Source organism: Symphodus melops (assembly GCF_947650265.1).
Source record: "Symphodus melops genome assembly, chromosome: 1".
Taxonomy (NCBI): Eukaryota; Metazoa; Chordata; class Actinopteri; order Labriformes; family Labridae; genus Symphodus; species Symphodus melops.
The window spans coordinates 1242060-1262059 of record NC_136691.1 but is presented as its reverse complement, the minus strand read 5'-3'; the positions used below and the strand labels follow the sequence as shown (position 1 = coordinate 1262059).

At 45.6% G+C, this 20000-nt stretch overlaps 3 protein-coding genes across 3 annotated transcripts in view; all 3 read left to right on the top strand.

Moving 5' to 3' along the window:
- LOC306833363 (bifunctional protein GlmU-like) overlaps window positions 1-249 on the top strand; it is a 2009-nt gene extending 1760 nt beyond the window's left edge. The window contains exon 3 of the mRNA XM_079358586.1: window positions 1-249. This exon is cut by the window's left edge and continues 62 nt beyond it. Coding sequence (XP_079214712.1) covers window positions 1-193 — 193 coding nt within the window. The 3' untranslated portion in view covers window positions 194-249.
- The window catches only part of LOC306835660 (sorting nexin-14-like), a gene marked incomplete at its 3' end in the record, with an annotated part of 88676 nt that overhangs the window by 19139 nt on the left and 49537 nt on the right, over window positions 1-20000 (top strand). The window lies entirely within an intron of this gene.
- xrn2 (5'-3' exoribonuclease 2) overlaps window positions 11688-20000 on the top strand; it is a 26390-nt gene continuing 18077 nt past the window's right edge. The window contains exons 1-17 of the mRNA XM_079356519.1: window positions 11688-11950; window positions 12952-13079; window positions 13543-13654; window positions 13750-13861; window positions 13953-14011; window positions 14303-14392; window positions 14667-14739; window positions 14873-14923; window positions 15047-15204; window positions 15650-15724; window positions 15913-16046; window positions 16571-16628; window positions 16744-16851; window positions 17411-17455; window positions 17548-17679; window positions 17759-17803; window positions 18813-18907. Of these exons, the coding sequence (XP_079212645.1) occupies window positions 11876-11950; window positions 12952-13079; window positions 13543-13654; window positions 13750-13861; window positions 13953-14011; window positions 14303-14392; window positions 14667-14739; window positions 14873-14923; window positions 15047-15204; window positions 15650-15724; window positions 15913-16046; window positions 16571-16628; window positions 16744-16851; window positions 17411-17455; window positions 17548-17679; window positions 17759-17803; window positions 18813-18907 (1550 nt within the window). The 5' untranslated portion in view covers window positions 11688-11875. The remainder of the gene's footprint in view (window positions 11951-12951; window positions 13080-13542; window positions 13655-13749; window positions 13862-13952; window positions 14012-14302; window positions 14393-14666; window positions 14740-14872; window positions 14924-15046; window positions 15205-15649; window positions 15725-15912; window positions 16047-16570; window positions 16629-16743; window positions 16852-17410; window positions 17456-17547; window positions 17680-17758; window positions 17804-18812; window positions 18908-20000) is intronic.

Genomic DNA, 20000 nt, shown 5'->3' with positions numbered 1-20000 from the left:
TCACCTCCACGCGTGCCTCGCCGACGCAGAGGGCGGCACGGTGGGAGGTCACGTGCTGGGAGGTCTGGAGGTGTTCACCACGGCTGAGGTGGTGATCGGAGAGGCCACGCAGCTGCAGTTTAACAGAGAGCTGGACGAGAGGACGGGCTTCCCCGAGCTCGTGGTCGAGCGCCGCCAACACAAAGACAAATAAAGAGGAGGCGGGTACGGCTGCTTTAATCTGAGCGACTTTTAATCCCACAGTTTTTAATCCCACAGTTTTTAATCCCACTGTCCAAAAGAGCTCAAAACTCAAACACTTAAAAATCATCTTAAAGGGACAAAATGTAGAGTTTAATTTGAAATGTACACTCAGGTATATCAATGAATTAAAAATGGACTAAACACTTGTAAATGTTTTTTTTTTTTTTCGGACATTTCCTCAAATATTTCCAGCGGTTATCAAAGCCGTTGAAATCTGTAGTTTTATACTCCTAACGGGACGACTGAGCGCCGCCGTCCTGCCGCTCGTTCGTGCTGCTGTGATAAAAAAAAAGGTCAGGTCAGTTTCACCCTGTCGTCTTGACAACGGCTGATTCAGAGGTTGTTTTTTTTTTTTTTTTACTTCGAGGTCAGGGGGAATAAAGCAGAGAGAATCACTCCCATGATTCCCCCCCCGCTAGCCTGGACGTCACGTTTCGTTATTGGCTTTTAATGAGCGCCCCCTAGTGGCTGAATTTAGAAATTTGTGCCTTCGATAAAATGTGACAATCTTCAGTTTTCGCTTTCTATTATTTATTTTGCAATAAGTTGACCTCGACAGATGATCGGTTACATCTTATGTTCAGAATGTAGCTTCAAAACTCTCTCTCACACACACACACACACACACACACACACACACACACACACACACAGTATCTGCCCTGCGGGGGTCGCAGCTCCTTGCTAATGGATGTTAAACTGCAGCGCGGCCCCTCAGAGCCTCTGACCCCCCCACACGGTTGTGACAAGACAAAGCCCCCCCCCCTCTCTCTCTCCCCACACCCTACAGGATTAACCATGACCTCGGCCCGGGCACGGCCACCGCCGCGAAGAAAGGAGACGCTGTGCTGCCATGTGGCGTGCGGCTCGTAGGGAGGGGAGAAGGGCGTGCTAACAGCGCTTTGATGGAATCCAGATCACGGAGTTTAATTGGAGCTCAGACGACTGATTCCTGCCGCGATGCCACGTTTCTTTATTACCATCCCAACACGGGGGGGGGGGCTAACACTTTTATACTTAGATCAATCCGCCGCTGAAAATAGTCCCTGTAAATTAACTATTAACTCTGCTGTTCCAGAAAATAACGGCGCTTTCAAAATAAAAGAATGTGCTTTTTGAAGAGTCCGAGTTTTTGTTTGAATAAGTTTCGACTCAGACGGCGAACAGCGGTTTTGATTGACAGTTCAGAGAGTGAACGTGACGTGCTAAAAGCTCCTTCTTTCATTCTCTTTCAGCGTCATTCAAATTCAGAAACATTAAACCACATAAAGAAGAGACATTTTTCTTAAATTAAATCAAGTTGCTCCAGTTTGACTTTCTGTAAAGAAAAGCTTATAATTCGTTTCACTTTCACGTCACACGTGCACCTTTGACACACTTTGTTCCCTCACAAGCTGCTTTAGAGTTTTCTTGTATTTCAGATCGACCCATCCTCCATTTTTCTTCTCGTGTTTGTCCTTACTATGGCTGCCAAAGGTGTGTTTTTATATATATTTGCTGTGTGCATTAAGGATCGAGCCCGGTTTGCTGAGTTTTTTTTTTCCTTGTTGTGCAGAATTAAAAGCAGCACTAATGCTAAAATAATAAAAAGTGTTTCCTGGATGCCTACCTCATTCATTGGCTTCTAAATAAATCAATAAATAAATGAATATAGAGAAGATGGTAACTTCCAGGGTTGGTCTCCATGAGGACGAGGCAGCACGTCAGCGGGGCAGCCGGCCTGCCGCCACATTAAAGCGTCCCCGCTGCAGCTTTGTGCTTTTGTTTTGCTCCGTCGAGCGCAGCATGGTGGCCGAAAAAAAAGCGTTGGTGGTCTGCCCCAGTGAACTCTGGGAGGCAGTTTAACACACGCAACCAAAGCGGCTCGGTTCTCTCCCCCCCCCCCCCCCCCCCCACACACACACACACACACACACACACACACGACAAATTGAAAGGCAGCAGCCACACGAGCGGATGTTCTGGATTTGAAATGTGGCGTTTGATCCGAGGACCGTTTTCAATTCTGCTCTTTTTGTCTTTTCTTTAGACGGCATCTTCACATAGCAGAGATGATTAAAACATCCACAGTGATGTTTTCCACTCACACACATACACGTGTTTCAGTCCCTCCGAAAAAAAAAAAATAAAAATCAACATCTTCTGTGAAACCTCCGTGAATAACAAGTTTGTTGTTTATTAATGTTCCACGGCGACGCGGCGTCCTGCTGTGAGGCACCAATTACATTTTACTGACACACTCGCTCAACAAAGAGAAGACTTTCATGTCTCCACAGTTACAGTTAAAGACTGCAGCCACATATTTCTATTCATTTATTGTTTTTGAACAGTAACCGAACCAGAAACTCAGAGAACCAAGTTTCACTCTCGTGTTTATTACTTTTCCCGTTTCAGAGCTCTGCAGTCAGACGTCGTGAGGTGGGAACATGTTTTTGCATTTATTGGAATCTGTGTCTTTATTTTTAAAAGACAGAGTTGGTCATTTCCTCCTGGTCCACTTTAAAAATGTTCTGGTGTAAACTGTCTTTAGGTCCTGACAGGAATTAATAACTCAGGTTCTCTGAAAAAGGAACAAAGTAAATCCATCATCTGTATCAGTTTGTAAGTCTGTAAAAACTTCCACCAATGTCTGCCACGAGGTACCAATCTAATGAACCAATCACAGGCCCCCCTGTCTCTCTGATGAACCAATCACAGGCCTCCCTGTCTCCCTGCTCTCTGATGAACCAATCACAGGCCTCCTTGTCTCCCTGCTCTCTGATTAGCCAATCACAGTCCTCTGTGTCTCCCTGCTCTCTGATGAACGTGCATATAAGTGAGGGGGGCGTGGCTTTAGAAGGAGCACAGAGGGGGGCGTGGCTTTAGAAGGAGCACAGAGGGGGCGTGGCTTTAGAAGGAGCACAGAGGGGGAGGGGGTGAAGATGGAGCACTGAGGGAACGCTACTTTAAAAATTATGATAATTTTCTAAAATTACCAACCGTGCCTTTAAATAAAAAGTAGGATTAACTGGTTGCTTATTTTGGCCAAGAAGATGAGAAATTGTTGTTCGGTGCTTTTGGAAATAAGGAGAACATTTAAAATCTTTCTAGCTAGCCCCGTGTGTCCCTGCAGGGGGCGCTGGAGTCCCCCGTGTGTTCCTGCAGGGGGCGCTGGAGTCCCCCGTGTGTTCCTGCAGGGGGCGCTGGAGTCCCCCGTGTGTCCCTGCAGGGGGCGCTGGAGTCCCATGGATGGCGGTCTCCGTGCTGGAAATGCTGTCTCATGCTAACTTTGAGTCAAGCTAACGACAGGCTGAGAGCTGAGGCGGGTTTTAAACCTCCTGACAAACCGTTACACGGCGCCCACCTGTCAATCAGCTCAGCTACATGCCTTATTGTGAATAACTCTGATCCTTCATCCAATCAAAACTGCTGAGTCATCAAAACATACCCCCCATACAGTGTGTGTGGATGGAGACATGAGCTAATCACACCTATTTGGTTTTTTGAAGCAGGCTGTAAACATGTTCATGTCTGCTGTAAAAACAGGCTGTTTGAATGGGTGTGTATGTGACTTCCTGTGCTGCTGCAGCCAGCCTCTAGTGGACACTCCCGGTACTGCAGTGGCGTAAAATTCTCTCCCAGGTTTCTTTTCTACAGCAGAGAGTTCCAGAAAAACGTCTGCCGTTATCTCCGTAGTTGTTTCCCTCCCTGCTTTACGACATCCCACCTTTCATCTCACCTTTAAGTGTCGCTGTTTATAAAACTCAAGTAGGCACTACTTTTTCTCCGCTCTCGCGGCTTCAGCAGGTCTCTGCGACTCGGCTCAGGTGAATGTTCTCCTGCAGCAGTAGAGTCTGTGAGTGAACAGACGAGGAGCAGAAAGGAGGCTCATACTTCCTCGGCTCTTTTTTCCCTCATTAGTGACTTCTCCTCCTCCCTTGTCGCCTTTTTGTGCCTCCGTCTGCATCCGCGCTGAGCGTAATGAGCCGTGTGAGCGGTGCAGGGTCTCCGGTGTTAGTGAAGCCGCCCCCTCTCCGCCTCACTTCAAACGAGATCCAGCCCATGTCATTTGTAAATCTGCTTCTAAACATCCCCGATGCTTCGGGGTGGAACAAGAGACAGACGCGGTGGCGGTGGCAGGTCTTCCGGCTGCAGCCCCCCCCGTGGAGCGGCGGCCGCTGATCAGCCGGCTTTCATGTGTCAGCCAAAGATCTCCCAGTGCTAATGACACGCCGCTCTGTTTGAATGTCACAGCGTGAGGCGGAGGGCCGGACACACAGCACACAGATGAAAACAGACGAGCCGCCGCCGAGAGAAGTTATCACACGTTTGGCGAGTTTCTGTCACCATCATTGTTCCTTTTTTTTTTTTTTTTTGTCACATTCAGACACTCGACGTCGTTCAGTCAGTTTTAACAACAATGAGTTTAATCGAGAAAGTTTTTAATCAGAGGTGGGAAGAGGACTCACACGCCATGTCTGCACGCCATCTCTACAGACTGTCTGCACGCCACCTCTACAGACTGTCTGCACGCCACCTCTACAGACTGTCTGCACGCCACCTCTACAGACTGTCTGCATGCCACCTCTACAGACTGTCTGCACGCCACCTCTACAGACTGTCTGCACGCCACCTCTACAGACTGTCTGCACGCCACCTCTACCGTCTCTACAGACTGTCTGCACGCCACCTCTACAGACTGTCTGCACGCCACCTCTACAGACTGTCTGCACGCCACCTCTACCGTCTCTACAGACTGCCTGCACGCCACCTCTACAGACTGTCTGCACGCCACCTCTACAGACTGTCTGCACGCCACCTCTACAGACTGTCAGCACGCCACCTCTACAGACTGTCTGCACGCCACCTCTACAGACTGTCTGCACGCCACCTCTACAGACTGTCAGCACGCCACCTCTACAGACTGTCTGCACGCCACCTCTACAGACTGTCTGCACGCCATCTCTACAGACTGTCTGCACGCCACCTCTACAGACTGTCTGCACGCCACCTCTACCGTCTCTACAGACTGTCTGCACGCCACCTCTACAGACTGTCTGCACGCCACCTCTACCGTCTCTACAGACTGTCTGCACGCCACCTCTACAGACTGTCTGCACGCCACCTCTACCGTCTCTACAGACTGTCTGCACGCCACCTCTACCGTCTCTACAGACTGTCTGCACGCCACCTCTACCGTCTACAGACTGTCTGCACGCCACCTCTACCATCTACAGACTTTTCTGTTATGTCTTACCTCTTGAGGCCCCGCCCCCCACTCTGTCTGGGTGAAAGGCTCTTTGTTCAGCCCGTTTGTCTCCTGTTACATCTTTTATCATCAAACGCAGCACGCCGACGTGTTGAGCTTATAAAACGTTTTGTTCCACGTTTCATAAGATTTTCATGTTTCATGTTTTTTTTTGTTTTTTTGTTTTTTTGTTTTTTTTTTACTTTCAGCTGGAGATGAAAAAGGTGCTTTAGATTTAAGTGAACGCCTCAGGTGTTCCCGTCTTCAAGGCTGTATTTATCTTAAGTGTCTTTACCTCCAACAATGACTCCACACATACGAGCCTTCTTATCAGTCGCTCTCTGCACACATTTGATTTGAGTTGTAAAGGGAGAAGTTTCTCTTCAAGGTCAGAACTCTTCAGCTGAATGTTTTTTCTGCTGCCTTGACCTTCGACCTTTACATCTTTACGTATTTGTGCAACAATGAAGCTGAACTTTTTGTGAAGTCTCAGCTTCTGAACAAAGATGTTCCTGCTGCAGCTCACGGGGAAGTTCTTGCTTTTCCCCGTCCGCTGATTTGATTCTGGCATTGAAGAGAAAAACGACTGAACGGTGATCAGTGTCTTTGGATTTTCACCAGTGACCTTGTGGAAGCTCCCGCCCCGGTTCAAGGAGGGTACAAAAGGTTTATTTACAAAAAAGAAATTCTTCTTTTCCTGTGATCAAGGAGCCGGGTTCTTCTCTTTCTTCTTCAACGTGGATCTCTGTCAGTGATGGACGGTTCTGTTCAGCACAGAAGCTCACGCACCTTTTAGGATTCATCCAGAGGGATCTCAGCGCCTGGGAGGGGGGGTGGAGGGAGGGGGGGCGGGGGCTGTTATGATGCTGCAGGCGTTCACCACCAGGGGGCAGCATGAGGCAAGAAGTCCCTGAGAGGAGCATGTGTGAGATCTCTTCAGATCAGGGATGCTGTGAGCTGCATGTGTGAATATCTGCAGAAGTCCTCCTGAAAGGATTCAAGGGCCAAAGCCATCTTTGCATCCTGGATCGGGTTAGTTGAAAAATTGTTTATGTATCTGAATGTGCACCATTCGCAGCAGACAAGCCCGCCCCCCCCCCCCATTAGAAAATGTGTGGTGAACTTCCATTAACTATAATTGAGTCCCACTCCAACAGGGGGAGGAGGTGGGGGACGCTCTGTGATGTTATTAAAATGCCTTCTCCTCTAATGTGCAGGTAAGGACCCCCTTCACTGTCGCTTCTCTCCCGGCCCGCTGCCAGCGCCGTCTCTCTTTTTTAAGTGAGCACCTTCATTGAGACAGATTTAGCTCAATTAAACCGTTTTACCTCTGCCAGGAGTGTTTCAGAGCGTCGCCGCTGCACGCCGCCGCTTTTCAATTAGCCGCAGCGAGCAGATTCAACAGTGATCCCGTAACTGTTTGTGACGGGAAAACGTAACCTCTCGTATCCGTGATGGAGATGGAGGGAGGTTTGACAGCACGAGTAAACAAACAGATATACGCAGACTCTAAACTCACTCCTTCCATTCGACAACAGGAAGAAGCATCCTTATTGGCTCAATGTGCACATGCATCATTGTGCACATGCATCATTGTGCACATGCATCATTGTGCACATGCATCATTGTGCACATGCATCATTGTGCACGTGTTCACTGTACTGATTTATCATTTAATGCCAACACACACACGAGGAGCCCTTTTTGTTGAGATTATGAATATGCAGCTTCGAGCATGTTTTTTTTTTATGATGTACTTTTAAACAGAAATTACAAAATGTGAACTTTCAATGTCACATTTTAAGCCCCTGCTGTGCTTTTAAAAAAAAAAAATTTTGGGGGGGGGTCCAGCCCCCTTAATTACACAATCAAGCAGTTAAAGCCAAAAAGTACCTGACAAGTATTTCCACAAAGAAACCTCCTCACATGGTTTGGATAAATTCAGCTAAAAGGGGGCTCGTGTGTGAGCGTCTCATTGGACGGGTCTGTCTTTCTGCAGACTCGAAGATCAGATGAGAAGACGCCGGAGACTCATCACAACCAGGAGACACAAATTGCTTCTTCTTGTTTGTTTGTTTTTAAATCCGTGTGACTTCCTGCTGAGCTTTGCACGTGAAGGGATCAGCTGATCAAAAGAGTGAGGAGGAGGAAGAAGAGGCGCTGACACGTTTAGCTGACGTCGTTCAGTTTGATTAGAATAAATGATCATCCTTACACACTGTTATATCTGACAGCAGTTAAAACACCCTAAATGTGTTTTGTCTTTGCCTCACAGTCAATAACTTCTCTTAAAGGAAGCCTGAAGCTCAGACGACGTGACATCACAGTGCGTGTTTGTGCGTGCACATCTGCGGGCGCGTTCAAAAGGTCCTGACTGATTGATCCCGGCCGATATCAGCATATCCAGTCTCTATTTATCAGATATGCACCGATGTTACTCGATTTAATCTCCAACATTTCATTTGAGTTTCTTTGTGTTACGCTTGCAGTTCTCTGTCACCAGCAGAGGGCGCTGTGTAGATTACAACAAGGAGCTGGTGCACGCTCAGAAAAGTTCCCTGTTTGAAGAAGACAACAACACATGAATGTAAATCTCTCATAATGGCAGCTTTGGGTAGAAACAACGTGATCTGAACTTTATATCGTACTTTCGACCTTCAAGAGAACACGTGGTTTGGACGACCTTGTTTTAATTATTTATCAGATGAGTGGGTGTGTTTTGATTTGAAGTCATCGAAGTTCAAATAAAAGATTGAGAAACTGAATCAGTAATGAATTTACTGCATTTTTTGTCACTTTAAAACAGCTAAGAGAAAAAGAAGCCTGACGATAAAGCCACACACACACACACACACACACACACACACACACACACACACACACACACACACACACACACTGAAAGCTGCTGTGACATGTCCTAACGCTCCACCAGGTGAGGGCGCTCTCCCTCTTTAATTCGCCTGCATGTTGGAGGAAATCAAATCAGGGTGTTCTGAAAAATCAGCTCACATACAGAAGAGTCAACAGAAAAGTGATTCAATTGCCGTCTTTTCATTTTTTTTATTTTCATGTTCGAGGAAAAAACACTCAACTTCTGACTCCTGGATTACAAAAATCTTAACTTTTACCGAGACCTTCTTGCTCTGTTTTTGTTTGGTAAAATACATTTTGCTCTTTTTTTTTTTTTTTTACGATAGTCGATGTGGAAATGAGTCTGCAGCGAGAGAGCTCTCAGATCCAGGGTGCATTTTACCATGAGAGCAGTGAATGAACCACCTGCACCTGCCAAAATGCATTTTTATGTCACATTCCTGAGCTGTACCCCCCCCCCCCCCCCCCCACCCTCCCCCTCCCTTTGTGCCTGCCGCTCTCACATCCAGGATTTGCATCTGATTCTTCCTCCATCTCCTCTGTTTCCCTGCACAAACACTGAAATGATGGCTCCGTCCTATTACCTGCAACTCCAGCGTAAATGTTTATGGAAATGGCCCGTCAGAGCAGGCCAAGTGTTTTCCATCAGCAGCTCTTTGCAGTAATAATACTGCAGTGTTGATGTCAGACCCGCCTGCCTGAAGAGGGGAGGCTAATGGCCCTTTCTCCCCCCCCTCCTCACCCTCCTCCTCCTCCTCATCTCCCCTGCATGAACCGGAGAGATGAAGAGGGAGAAAATATCTAATTCACCTTAAATGTGGTGCTGCAGGGTTGGGGAGCGAGAGGGCATCTGTTCACAGAGTCCCCATTAAAGGAGGCATTATGTAACATCAGACTGTGCATGATGGAGATTCAAACGCTGCACACTTACAGATAATATGCACACTATCCTGCACACATTACACGATGGGATACGTGGATGTTCATCGCTTGGTAAAACATTTAAATGTTTATTGTCAACCGAGTCAAGAACAATCTTTGTCTAGATTGTCTGTGGAAGATTTTTCTTTTAACAGTTCTAAATCTACTCTGATTTCTTTACTTCAGCCCTGCTCAGAACAGGCTGTTTCTGTGTCTGTCGCTTTAAATATGTAAATGAGCTGTGTCTGACCACGCCCCCTCTCTGGAAGGGGCTCGGGTGTACTCGCTGCTTTCTGGCTCCATGTCCTATTGTTTACGGTGAGAAGGCAGACTCAGAGGCAGAACAAACACCTAGCTGTGGGAGTGTCACCCACCTGGGGAGGGGCTACTGCCCTTTGTGATGTCATGAAGGGGAAATCTCCAAACGGTCTGTTTGAGCACACATTTTCTGAGACGTGGAGCAGGCAGAAGACGGAGAGGATGGACTTGTCTCATCATCGGGGAAAAAAAGGAAATCAATATGATGAAGAATAAAAAATCAATTTAAAAAAAAATCAATCAAGCTCATGAAAACTAAACTGAATTTAAATCTTCAACAGAGACAGCGAGTGTCTTTCGTTAAAGTGTCACGGGCATCTGTGTTGGACAATGTGAGCACACCAAGCATGAGCCAATACAACGACCTCAACATGCGTTGCTATGGAAACACTTACAGACATGATCAAAGGGAAACTGGAAGATAACACACTGTGAAAAGAGATACGCATTAACTGCTCAATAAAACTGAGGCAACAGATTGCACACATCATTATGAAATTCAATCAATCAATCAATCTTTATTTGTATAGAGTCAATTCATAACAGGCGTTATCTCGAGACACTTTACAGAAAGCAGGTAAAGGACCTTACTTATGGCTATATTACAAGAGCCCAGCTTAATCCGTCATAGCGTGGCAGGAAAAAACTTCCCTTTAACAGGCAGAAATCTTCAGCAGACCCGGATCATGACGGAACAGCAGAAAGAAGGGTAGGATAGGATAGGATGGGGGGGGGGGGGGGGGGGGGGGGGGCTCATCAACAGTCCCGAGGAACCTTCGGGAAGAGAAGAGAGCTCAGCTCCCAGAAAAAGGAGCGGACAAGATGAAGACATGTTGAAAATGCACTTTAAGCCATCCTGTCTTCCCACCTAATTCTAATTACTTCACTTAAGTTTGGTAAATATAAATCCATTACCAGCAGGCTGTTATGTTTCCCTCCCTCTGCCTCGACCTCATTGTGATAAATTGCCGGTTAACGAGTTTCGGTCCACTCACCATTCGGCTGTAATTATTTTAAGCTAAATACAACTAAAAGTGCGCAGAAGTAATATTTTTACACTATTTAAATCTGAGCCTCACTCACAAATTACTTATTAAAGTCAATACCGAGACAAGCTATAGTGCGACTGAGGATCTTTCTGTGTCAAACATCCTCTGCAATATCAATGAAATATTAAAAATTGAAATAAGATCTCAATAAGTTTGTCGTTTGAAAATGCGATGCATGTTGATGAAGCAGGTCTTGTTGATGTAGATGTGTAGCACATGTCCTCCATGTTGTGTTTCCTTCTCTAAAAACTTGCTATTCAGATGATCCTCCAATGATTCTCCATTCAGGAGTTGATGGCTTTGGGTTATTTTATAAAGAAAACTTACTGAGAGAAATCAGCAAAATAATATTTTTAGAGACAAACAACCAAACATACCACATTACTGATTGTGATAAAACTCTGTACTTGGTGTTGGACTATATACAGTAAGACATGAGACACTACATTAAAACTGTCCCCCCTCCTTAGACTTAGACTTAGACTTAGACCTGAACTTTATTGATCCTTTTGGGATGACTCCCTCAAGGAAATTTAGGTTCCAGCAGCATATACAATAAAAATGTAGCAGGTAACAAAAGGTAACAATATAAAAGAATAATATAGCATAAATAATAGAACACTCTTCCGTTGGAAAAAATATGCATGGAAGAAGCAGAAAAAAAAAATACAAAAAATATGCATGGAAGAAGCAGAAAAAAAAATATACAAAAAATATGCATGGAAGAAGCAGAAAAAAAAATATACAAAAATATGCATGGAAGAAGCAGAAAAAAAAAATACAAAAAATATGCATGGAAGAAGCAGAAAAAAATATATACAAAAAATATGCATGGAAGAAGCAGAAAAAAATATACAAAAAAATAGAATAAAGATATAGAATAAGAGAATAAAACCTAAACAAGATTTAGAAGCCCCCTATGTGAGTTAAAATAAATAAATTAAAAAATAAACCTGTGGCTCATTTTAGGATTTACAGGGAAAATGGTTGAGAACTGCAGGCTTGAGAAACTGCCTGCAGAAACATGTGTGGCCACCGCGCGCGCTGTGGGCTCGGAAGTCTCCGGAAAAGGCCGACCTGAACCGGAAAGAATACACGATGTCCTGATGGTCAACAGCATGTAGCCGAAAACTGTTGGTCTCACTCTTATATCAACTCTCTTGTTTTAATTGAGCTGTTTTAACTGTTTCGTACGAGTTCAGATTTTTTACAAGCTAACTTTGGAAGAATCGTTTAACCGGAGATGGGAGTCCCGGCATTTTTTCGATGGCTGAGCCGAAAATACGCATCCATCATTGTTCACTGTGTGGAGGAGAAGGTAGGTAGTTAGCATGTGAGCTAAGTCTGTGTACGTAGCTGCGTAGCGGGAAGGTTTTTCATGTGTGATTCATGAATCTCGTTTCAGCCTGTTATTTCTCATCGCCTTCTTTTATGTGTTAATGTATTTCAGAAATGTAGTTAACCGGAAACAGAAATAACGGACATTAACGGTCGTTTGTGAACCTCCTCGTGCGTGTTGTAAACAAATCACGCGCGATGTTTTTCCTTCTCAAACCGATAATTAAAGTTTATTTATACAACATTTATCATTCTTAAACATGCGAGAGTAAATACAGAATACGTTCGTTCTTTATTTTAGTTATTTAAAAAAAACCTTTAATTTCCACCCGCTGAGTTTAAATCGTTTAAAATGATTTTCTTGTTGTTTACTGGGATCATAACAAAGAAGGACACGTCCTGCACAGACAGTTTAAAGCCTGATTTTCAAAGTAGTTGTAGGAAACATGAGCTCATTAAAGGTACTGTATGTATTTTTAAAAAAATGCTGTTTGTAGCGACACCGTATGGCCGGCGGGTGAACTGCACATAGCCACAAGTTACATATAGATGTAACTTTTTACATGCAGAAGTAATTTTTTAACACCCACTAATAAGTGAAAATTTAACTGATGTGTAAAAGTAGATGTTCTCTGTCTATATGTGCTGCCTGGAAAACATTTTCCCGGGGTTTGATTTTCCGCTAACACTTCTAGGAAGTGTTATTTTATTTGCGTTCTCTACGTCCTCCTCACTCCGCTCCGCTTACAGAAAACAACAGTACAAACTCCTCACACACTCCTGGTCTTCACCTGCCCAGACAAGAGGCCACCTTCCACACACTCCTCTCTCTGTCTGTCTGTCTGTAAGATGTGTACATGTGTATGACCTCTGACCTCCTCTGGAAACATTATGCCAGTAAATAAAAACACCTGTTGGCTGTTTAATGACACTTCAAATGAAAGCATTTCTTCACACTGAAATATTTCTTCTTCTTCGCAGGGGAAAGAATGCAACGGAGTTCGTATCCCTGTCGACACGACCAAGCCCAACCCCAATGAGGTGGAATTTGACAATTTGTACCTGGATATGAACGGGATCATTCATCCTTGCACTCACCCAGAAGACAAGTAGGAACCCTTCACTTAATACTCGACTTGAATAGACATCATCAAACTTTCTGCTGACAGCCCTTTTTTTTATTACCAGGAAAGAAATGTTGTGAAAATCAGGACTGATAACGATGTTTGAAATAACAATTTTGCAGATTCCAGTACCGATGTTTGTGTCATGATTTCTCTCATGTTTGACAACGAGAACAACAACATGAATTCATGATCTGCACAGTGAAATCGTCTCGTCTGAATCAGGAGTTAGGCGCACTACATGCCAGCGTTAATCGACTGCAGACATCAGTTCATGTCACATTATTATCAGAAGTCTGTCGACTGATTCAGACATCCGATCAATAACTGTTTGAATGTAAAGGTCACCATGAAGTGCTTTAATCTCTTTTCTATCTTCCTTAATCCGAGGTGAAAGAAATAATCTGTAAACTTTTTAAACTCACCTTCTGAACTCTGCTGTTTCCAGACCTGCCCCCAAAAATGAAGATGAGATGATGGTCGCCATTTTTGAGTACATTGACCGTCTGTTCAACATCGTACGGCCCAGGAGAGTCCTCTACATGGCCATCGATGGCGTGGTGAGTTTTTTTTTAACATACAGAAGCCGGAGTTTGTTTGAGAGAAGTTAAACGAGCTGCTCAGTCGAATGAACTCCCTCGTGTAATCCGAACAGGCTCCTCGCGCCAAAATGAACCAGCAGCGCTCTCGGCGTTTCCGTGCCTCCAAAGAAGGAGTTGAACTGCAGGAGGAGAAGAGCCGCATACGGGAGGAGGTCATCCAGAGAGGTGAGTTCATGTCTCACCATGAGTGAATGAATGCTTACCTGTAATCCTTGAAGCGCCGTGTGACCTTTCATGGTTGTGTTTTGACCCACAGGAGGTTATCTTCCACCCGATGAGATCAAGGAGAGGTTTGACAGCAACTGTATCACTCCAGTAAGTCTGACGACAGACGGACACTTCGACTTCCCCTCTGGAGACTCACTTGTTTTAATGGTGGTCTTACTTTGGGCCATTTGACTCCCAATATGTTTAAAGATATATCATGTTATCCCAATATAAAAAGAGGTGGGATTATCGCCTGTGTCTTTAAAATCTATAAATCTGGACCAAACTCGCTCGACTGACCTGACTGTGATTTCATCACTGTAACTAAGGGAAACCTGAACGAGTCTCGAGGCTTCCATAAAGATTCAACTCCTGAATGACGTGTCTTGTCTTCTCCAGGGAACGGAGTTCATGGACAACCTGGCTCAGTGTTTACGGTACTACGTCGCAGACAGAATCAGCAACGATCCCGGATGGAAGAACATCACAGTATGTCCGATTTTTTTTTATATTTATATAAACGACACGAGCCGGAAAATGCTTTAAAGGAAGAATGTGCGACTGTTTGATCCAGTAGGTGTCGCCCTTGAGCTCCAGCATGAAACCAAAACAAACTGCTGTTAGGCCACGCCCCCTCTGTACTAAAGCCTCTGCCCTCACCTCTGACCCGCGTTCACACAAAGAAGTTTAAGCTTATTAAAGGCAGCAGACAAAATCCCGTCCGTCCACACAGTCACTGACCTGCTGTCACATGTTCACCCAGGTCATCTTGTCTGACGCCAGTGTCCCAGGTGAAGGTGAACACAAGATCATGGACTACATCAGGAGACAGAGAGGTAAATAGAAGAGCTCTGAGGTTTATTAAAGGGTTAAATAAGGGTACATGCCCTGCAGCAGGAAGACTCACTTTAATGACACACTGATGTACAGACACAAACCTTGACTCGTGTTTCTGCTTCACTTTCACAGCTCAACCCAACCACGACCCCAACACGCACCACTGCCTGTGTGGAGCCGACGGTAAAGCTCCTCGCCACACGCCGGATCCAAGAACAACTCTGATGATGTCATGTGTCATTGTGTGAAAACCTCTCTCTCTCTCTCTCTCTCTCTCTCTCTCTCTCTCTCGCTCGCTCTTAACAGCTGACCTGATCATGCTCGGCCTGGCCACCCACGAGCCAAACTTCACCATCATCAGAGAGGAGTTCAAGCCCAACAAGCCCCGCCCCTGTGCCCTCTGCGGACAGATAGGTCACGAGATCAAAGACTGTCAGGGGACGCCCAGAGAGAAACAGGGAGAGGTGAGCGCTCAGTCTTTCTGTTTGTCTTAAACACTTGGAATAACGATTTATTCTGACAAAAAAAGAAATCAGGTTTGATCCACTAAGATTCATGTTGCTGTTCAGCCAATCAGAGACCTTTATTGTAAAGGTGCCTCCCCCTTTTCCCAAACGTCCTTATGGGCTGTTTTCTTCATGTTCACGCTCCATCCCGAGCACTCATTTTAAAAAAAGGACAAAACCACGGTGACCAAATTCCCCACAGGTCTCGTATATAAATTTAGAGAGAAGCAGATTTGTGCTTAAATGAACATTTGAGTGGACGGACGTAAGAATGAATCGTTTGTGTCTTGCTGACTTTTGCAACACTAAATGCGTCCAGCCTTCACCTGTGCTGCCACATCAGGCTCGTGAAAGGTTTCACTGTTTTGTAAATCTGCCATGTGGCGTTCTTCTTGGTTTTCAGCATGATGAGTTTGCAGGCTCGGTGCCGGTGTCTGAACAGGAGTTCATCTTCATCAGGCTGTGTGTGCTGCGGGAGGTAGGACGGCCATTTTTATTTGTAGAAAAACAAACAAACAGTCGTTATGAGTCCTGATTTTCACAATCGCTGCATCGACAGTAAAGTTCCCCCTTTAGAATCACAAGCACCAAACGGATAAATGATACATGTCTCCGTTTGTGAGATGAATAAAGGATCATCTTATCTTTTCTCCTTCATGTCGTCAGTACCTGGAAAAAGAGCTGACCATGGCCAGTCTGCCGTTTCCCTTCGACTTTGAGCGCAGCGTGGACGACTGGGTCTTCATGTGCTTCTTTGTGGGAAACGACTTCCTGCCTCACCTGCCGTCCTTAGAAATCAGGTGAGTGTCCGGAAAAGCGCCGTCCGCCGACTAAACCCAGAATCTAAAGTCAGAAAGGAGGACGCACAATGTTTCCTTCATGATCACAGAGGAAGAGAGCGTTAAATATTTCTCCTTTAAGTACGAAAACCTCGACTACCTCCGACACGCTGAGTAGCTCATGTTTGCCTGCTCCATTATTCCAGCCTTGACCTTAAACGGAGCCTGGAGACGTCGTTAAGCCAGACAAAGACGAGGTTAATTGCAGGACAGAGTTTTTTCCTTGCAGTCGTGCAGGTGTTTTCTTTGTGCACATACAGTCTGAATGCTCCCTTTCACAGTGACGGTAAACCTGCCAACACTTCACTCTCACATCCAGCTCGGATCCTAATGAATCTGGGGGCGAAGCTCAGACTCCTTGTCTTTGTCTTTAGTGTTTTTTCTTCGTTAAATAAAATCCCAGCTCTGAATGCTCGGGTTAGCTGATGAAGTGTCGGACGTCTCCATGTGACTTGTAACTCTTCTTGTGTTGTGTCTCCTTGCAGAGAGGGGGCGATCGATCGGCTCGTCAACATCTACAAAGACGTCGTGCACAAAACAGGAGTGAGTAGAACCCGCACTTTGAGTTTGAACTTTTGTTTTATGAATATTTAAAGTCCCTCTGACACTCTGCGTCGGTGCCTGTATTTATTTTATTTTATTAATTTTCTCACCGTAGGGCTACCTGACGGAGAACGGCTTCGTCAACCTGGAGCGGGTGGAGTTGATCATGCAGGCTGTGGGCGTGGCCGAGGACAACATCTTCAAGAAGCGCAAAGAGGACGACGTAAGATTTCTTTAAATCGAAGTCTGATGTGCTGAACGTACAGAAAATCTCTCTCTCTCTCTCTTTCTCTCTCTCTCTCTCTCTCTTTCTCTCTCTCTTTCTCTCTCTGTCTCTCTCTCTCTGTCTCTCTCTCTCTCTCTCTCTGTCTCTCTCTCCTTCTCTTTCTCTCTCTCTTTCTCTCTCTCTTTCTCTCTCTTTCTCTCTCTCTCTGTCTCTCTCTCTCTGTCTCTCTCTCTCTCTGTCTCTCTGTCTCTCTCTCTCTCTCTCTCTCTCTCTCTCTCTCTCTGAGCTACGGTGCAAACTAACAGGAGGAAGATTTTTAAAGATGCATTTCCAAAAAAAAAAAAAAAACATCAAATGTGCGTGGACTCATTTTAAGTAAATGAATAAAAGGTTCTAAGTTAGCGAATGAAATAAATGTTTGAGAGAGAGAGAGTCCAGATGCTGATTTTTAAACTCTGCTTGTCGTTTGGTCGACACTTTGGACTCAGCTCGGCGCCGTCAGGTCGACCCTGATGATCGTTTCGTGTTTCTGATGACGTCTTTTCGCTTCTTTCAGGAAAGCTTCAAGAGGAGAAATAAAGAGAAGAAAAAGAGAATGAAAGTAAGTGTGTTTTTTTTTTTAACCCTGTTCAACCTGTGCAGACAGAAGTGAGGATTAAAAGTGCGCCCCCCCCCCCCGTCTGTTTACGACAGGCCGAGCAGCGAGGCCCCGCCTACCTGACCTCGGGCCAGTTTGCCCCTCAGGCGTTGGGGAGAAGAGACCGACCCGAGGCGGTCCAGAACGCTCGACACCAGGCGTACGACATGAGGATGCAGTCCAACAAGGTAAACTGAAGACGAGTTTCTGCCTAACGGGAGAATCGACCTCTGAAGTCATGTGATCACCGTTTTGCTTCCTCTCCAGGATGCAGCTCAGTCGATGAAGGCCATGATGAAGAACGGAGGGAATGTGAGTTCATGGTCACACACTGGTTACACATCGTAAAAGATGAGTTTTAGGAAAAACCTTGTAGGGAGCAATCTGAAAATATATCATCGACCTCATCGTATCTTCACACATGAAGGAAACATGGAGGCTGCGTTCATGTTGAAAATCAGCCTCCGACTCCACACAAGGTTTTGACATCCCCCCCCCCGACTCAAACACAAACTCGGCTCGGTCGGAGGGCGCGCTCCCTGCCATGACGGATCCTTTCCTGGAGCGTCTTTGCAGCTGTGCATAAATCAAAGGAGAATAAAGAGGAAAAACGTGCAGCTTCGTTGTTCCGACTTCCTGTCCCAGCCGAATCTTTCTGCTCTGACTCGGAAACGGAACACGCTCCTCGCTGTGAAATCACACTCATTGACCAGAGTGGTAGTGAATGAGCGTCCTCAACGAGTGTGTGTGTAGGGTTAATGTTAGTGGAGCGTTAAATAACTCATCCTGTGCAGGTAGGATTATTAAAAATCAGAGCTTCACCCCTGACCAAAGCTTTTCTTTTTGCAGTTTAATTCAATTCCCATAACTTTATTAATCCCCTGTTTCAGGGACAATTCAAGAGCTTTAAGTGCAGCTATACGAAAAAAAACTAACCAAGAATAATGATCTCAGATCTATGAGCGTCATGTTAAACGTCTCGTGTTTATTAGAAGTTGTGAATGTGGACGACGTCTCAGGGCTGAGAGCGGCCCGTGTTCAGTTTTAGCCACAATAGGCCGCCGTACATTAACACATGAATGAAAGAGGCACAAAGGCTTCTGGGAAGAGGAAGGTTACGGTCAGGTCGGCATTTTTTTTTTTTCTTCAAGCAGTGAAAACAGGCATGCAAACATAGAACAGCCTTCAGAGATAACAAACACATTTATTAAATATGCACGCAGCCTCACTGAGGAGACGAACAGAAATATATAATCTGTAGATTCTTGTTTATTTTTCTTCTCATCGGCTTCTCGCTTGTTGTGTTTTTTTTGGGACTCAGTCGTCTGCAGGTCCGAGCGACGGCTCCGACAGCAGGGGGGTGAAGAGGAAAGCGGAGGACAGCGACAGCGAGCCGGAGCCCGAAGACAACGTCAGGTAAACCCCTTACAGGCGGAGTGGGCGGAGTCAGTGTGGAGGTCGGGCTCAGCTGCTGTTTGTTCCTGTATGACAGATAGAAATGGTGTCGATGAATCGTTTTGGTTTCGCGGCGCCTTTATTGGCGTTTCCACTCTCAAAATAAACAACAAAATTACAGCTCTCCTGTCGGGGTTTTAATCTGACAGTGAAGGGCGGAGCTCGACACACTGGAGACTGTTGATTGGGCGAAAGACTTGTCACTTCCTGTGTGATAGCAGCAAACGCAAAACACGCCACGTTTAGAGAAATATTGATGCTGCTTGTGTGGATCGTGTCAGCGTGTAACGCCGCCTCATCGTTACCGACCCGCCGGACATCCTCCTTCGTTAACCGCCCCCCCCCCCCCCCCCCCCCCCGCCCTTTTTTTTCCCAGTTCGTCTTCGTCCTCGTTGAAACGATTGGCTGTGTCATGTCAACGTCCTCGACATCACCATCAAAGTCGACCATCTGTCATCGTCAACCAATCAAATGACGGGCTTTTTAGACACGGCCTCTGATTGGCTGCTGTGAAACTTCTGCTGTTTTTAAATTTATCAACGAGGGAAAGAAAGCTACAATAAATCCCCAATAATCGATTTTTATATCGTTGATTAATTTCACATTTGATGTTTAGTATTTTTGCATCTCTGATTCTTCGGTTGTTGTTTAAAATCGTTCTTGTTTTTTTGTCTTGGAAATATTAAAGTCGGATAAATTCAGCATTAACGGGATGTTTTCGGTTCAGCCGACGCTGAGCGGCTTCAGGCGGCGAACAAAGTGTTAACAAACACAAGCAGAAGCTCATTAATGCCAGCGAGCTGCAGCACAAGCTGTTTAACTCTCTACCACCTCCCCAGCACACACACACACACACACACACACACACACACTCTAACCCCTCTGCTAAGTAGCTCCCACCTCCTTCTGCACGTGATTAATATGGAAAGCAGGAAATATTCGAGTAAATTCCTCTGTGACGCACTTGTCAGAGCTGCTAAATCCACGGGGCTAAATTGGTATTCATGGCGACTTTCCTCTCAGGAGCCGGCGCTCCCCGCGGGCCGCTCCGAGG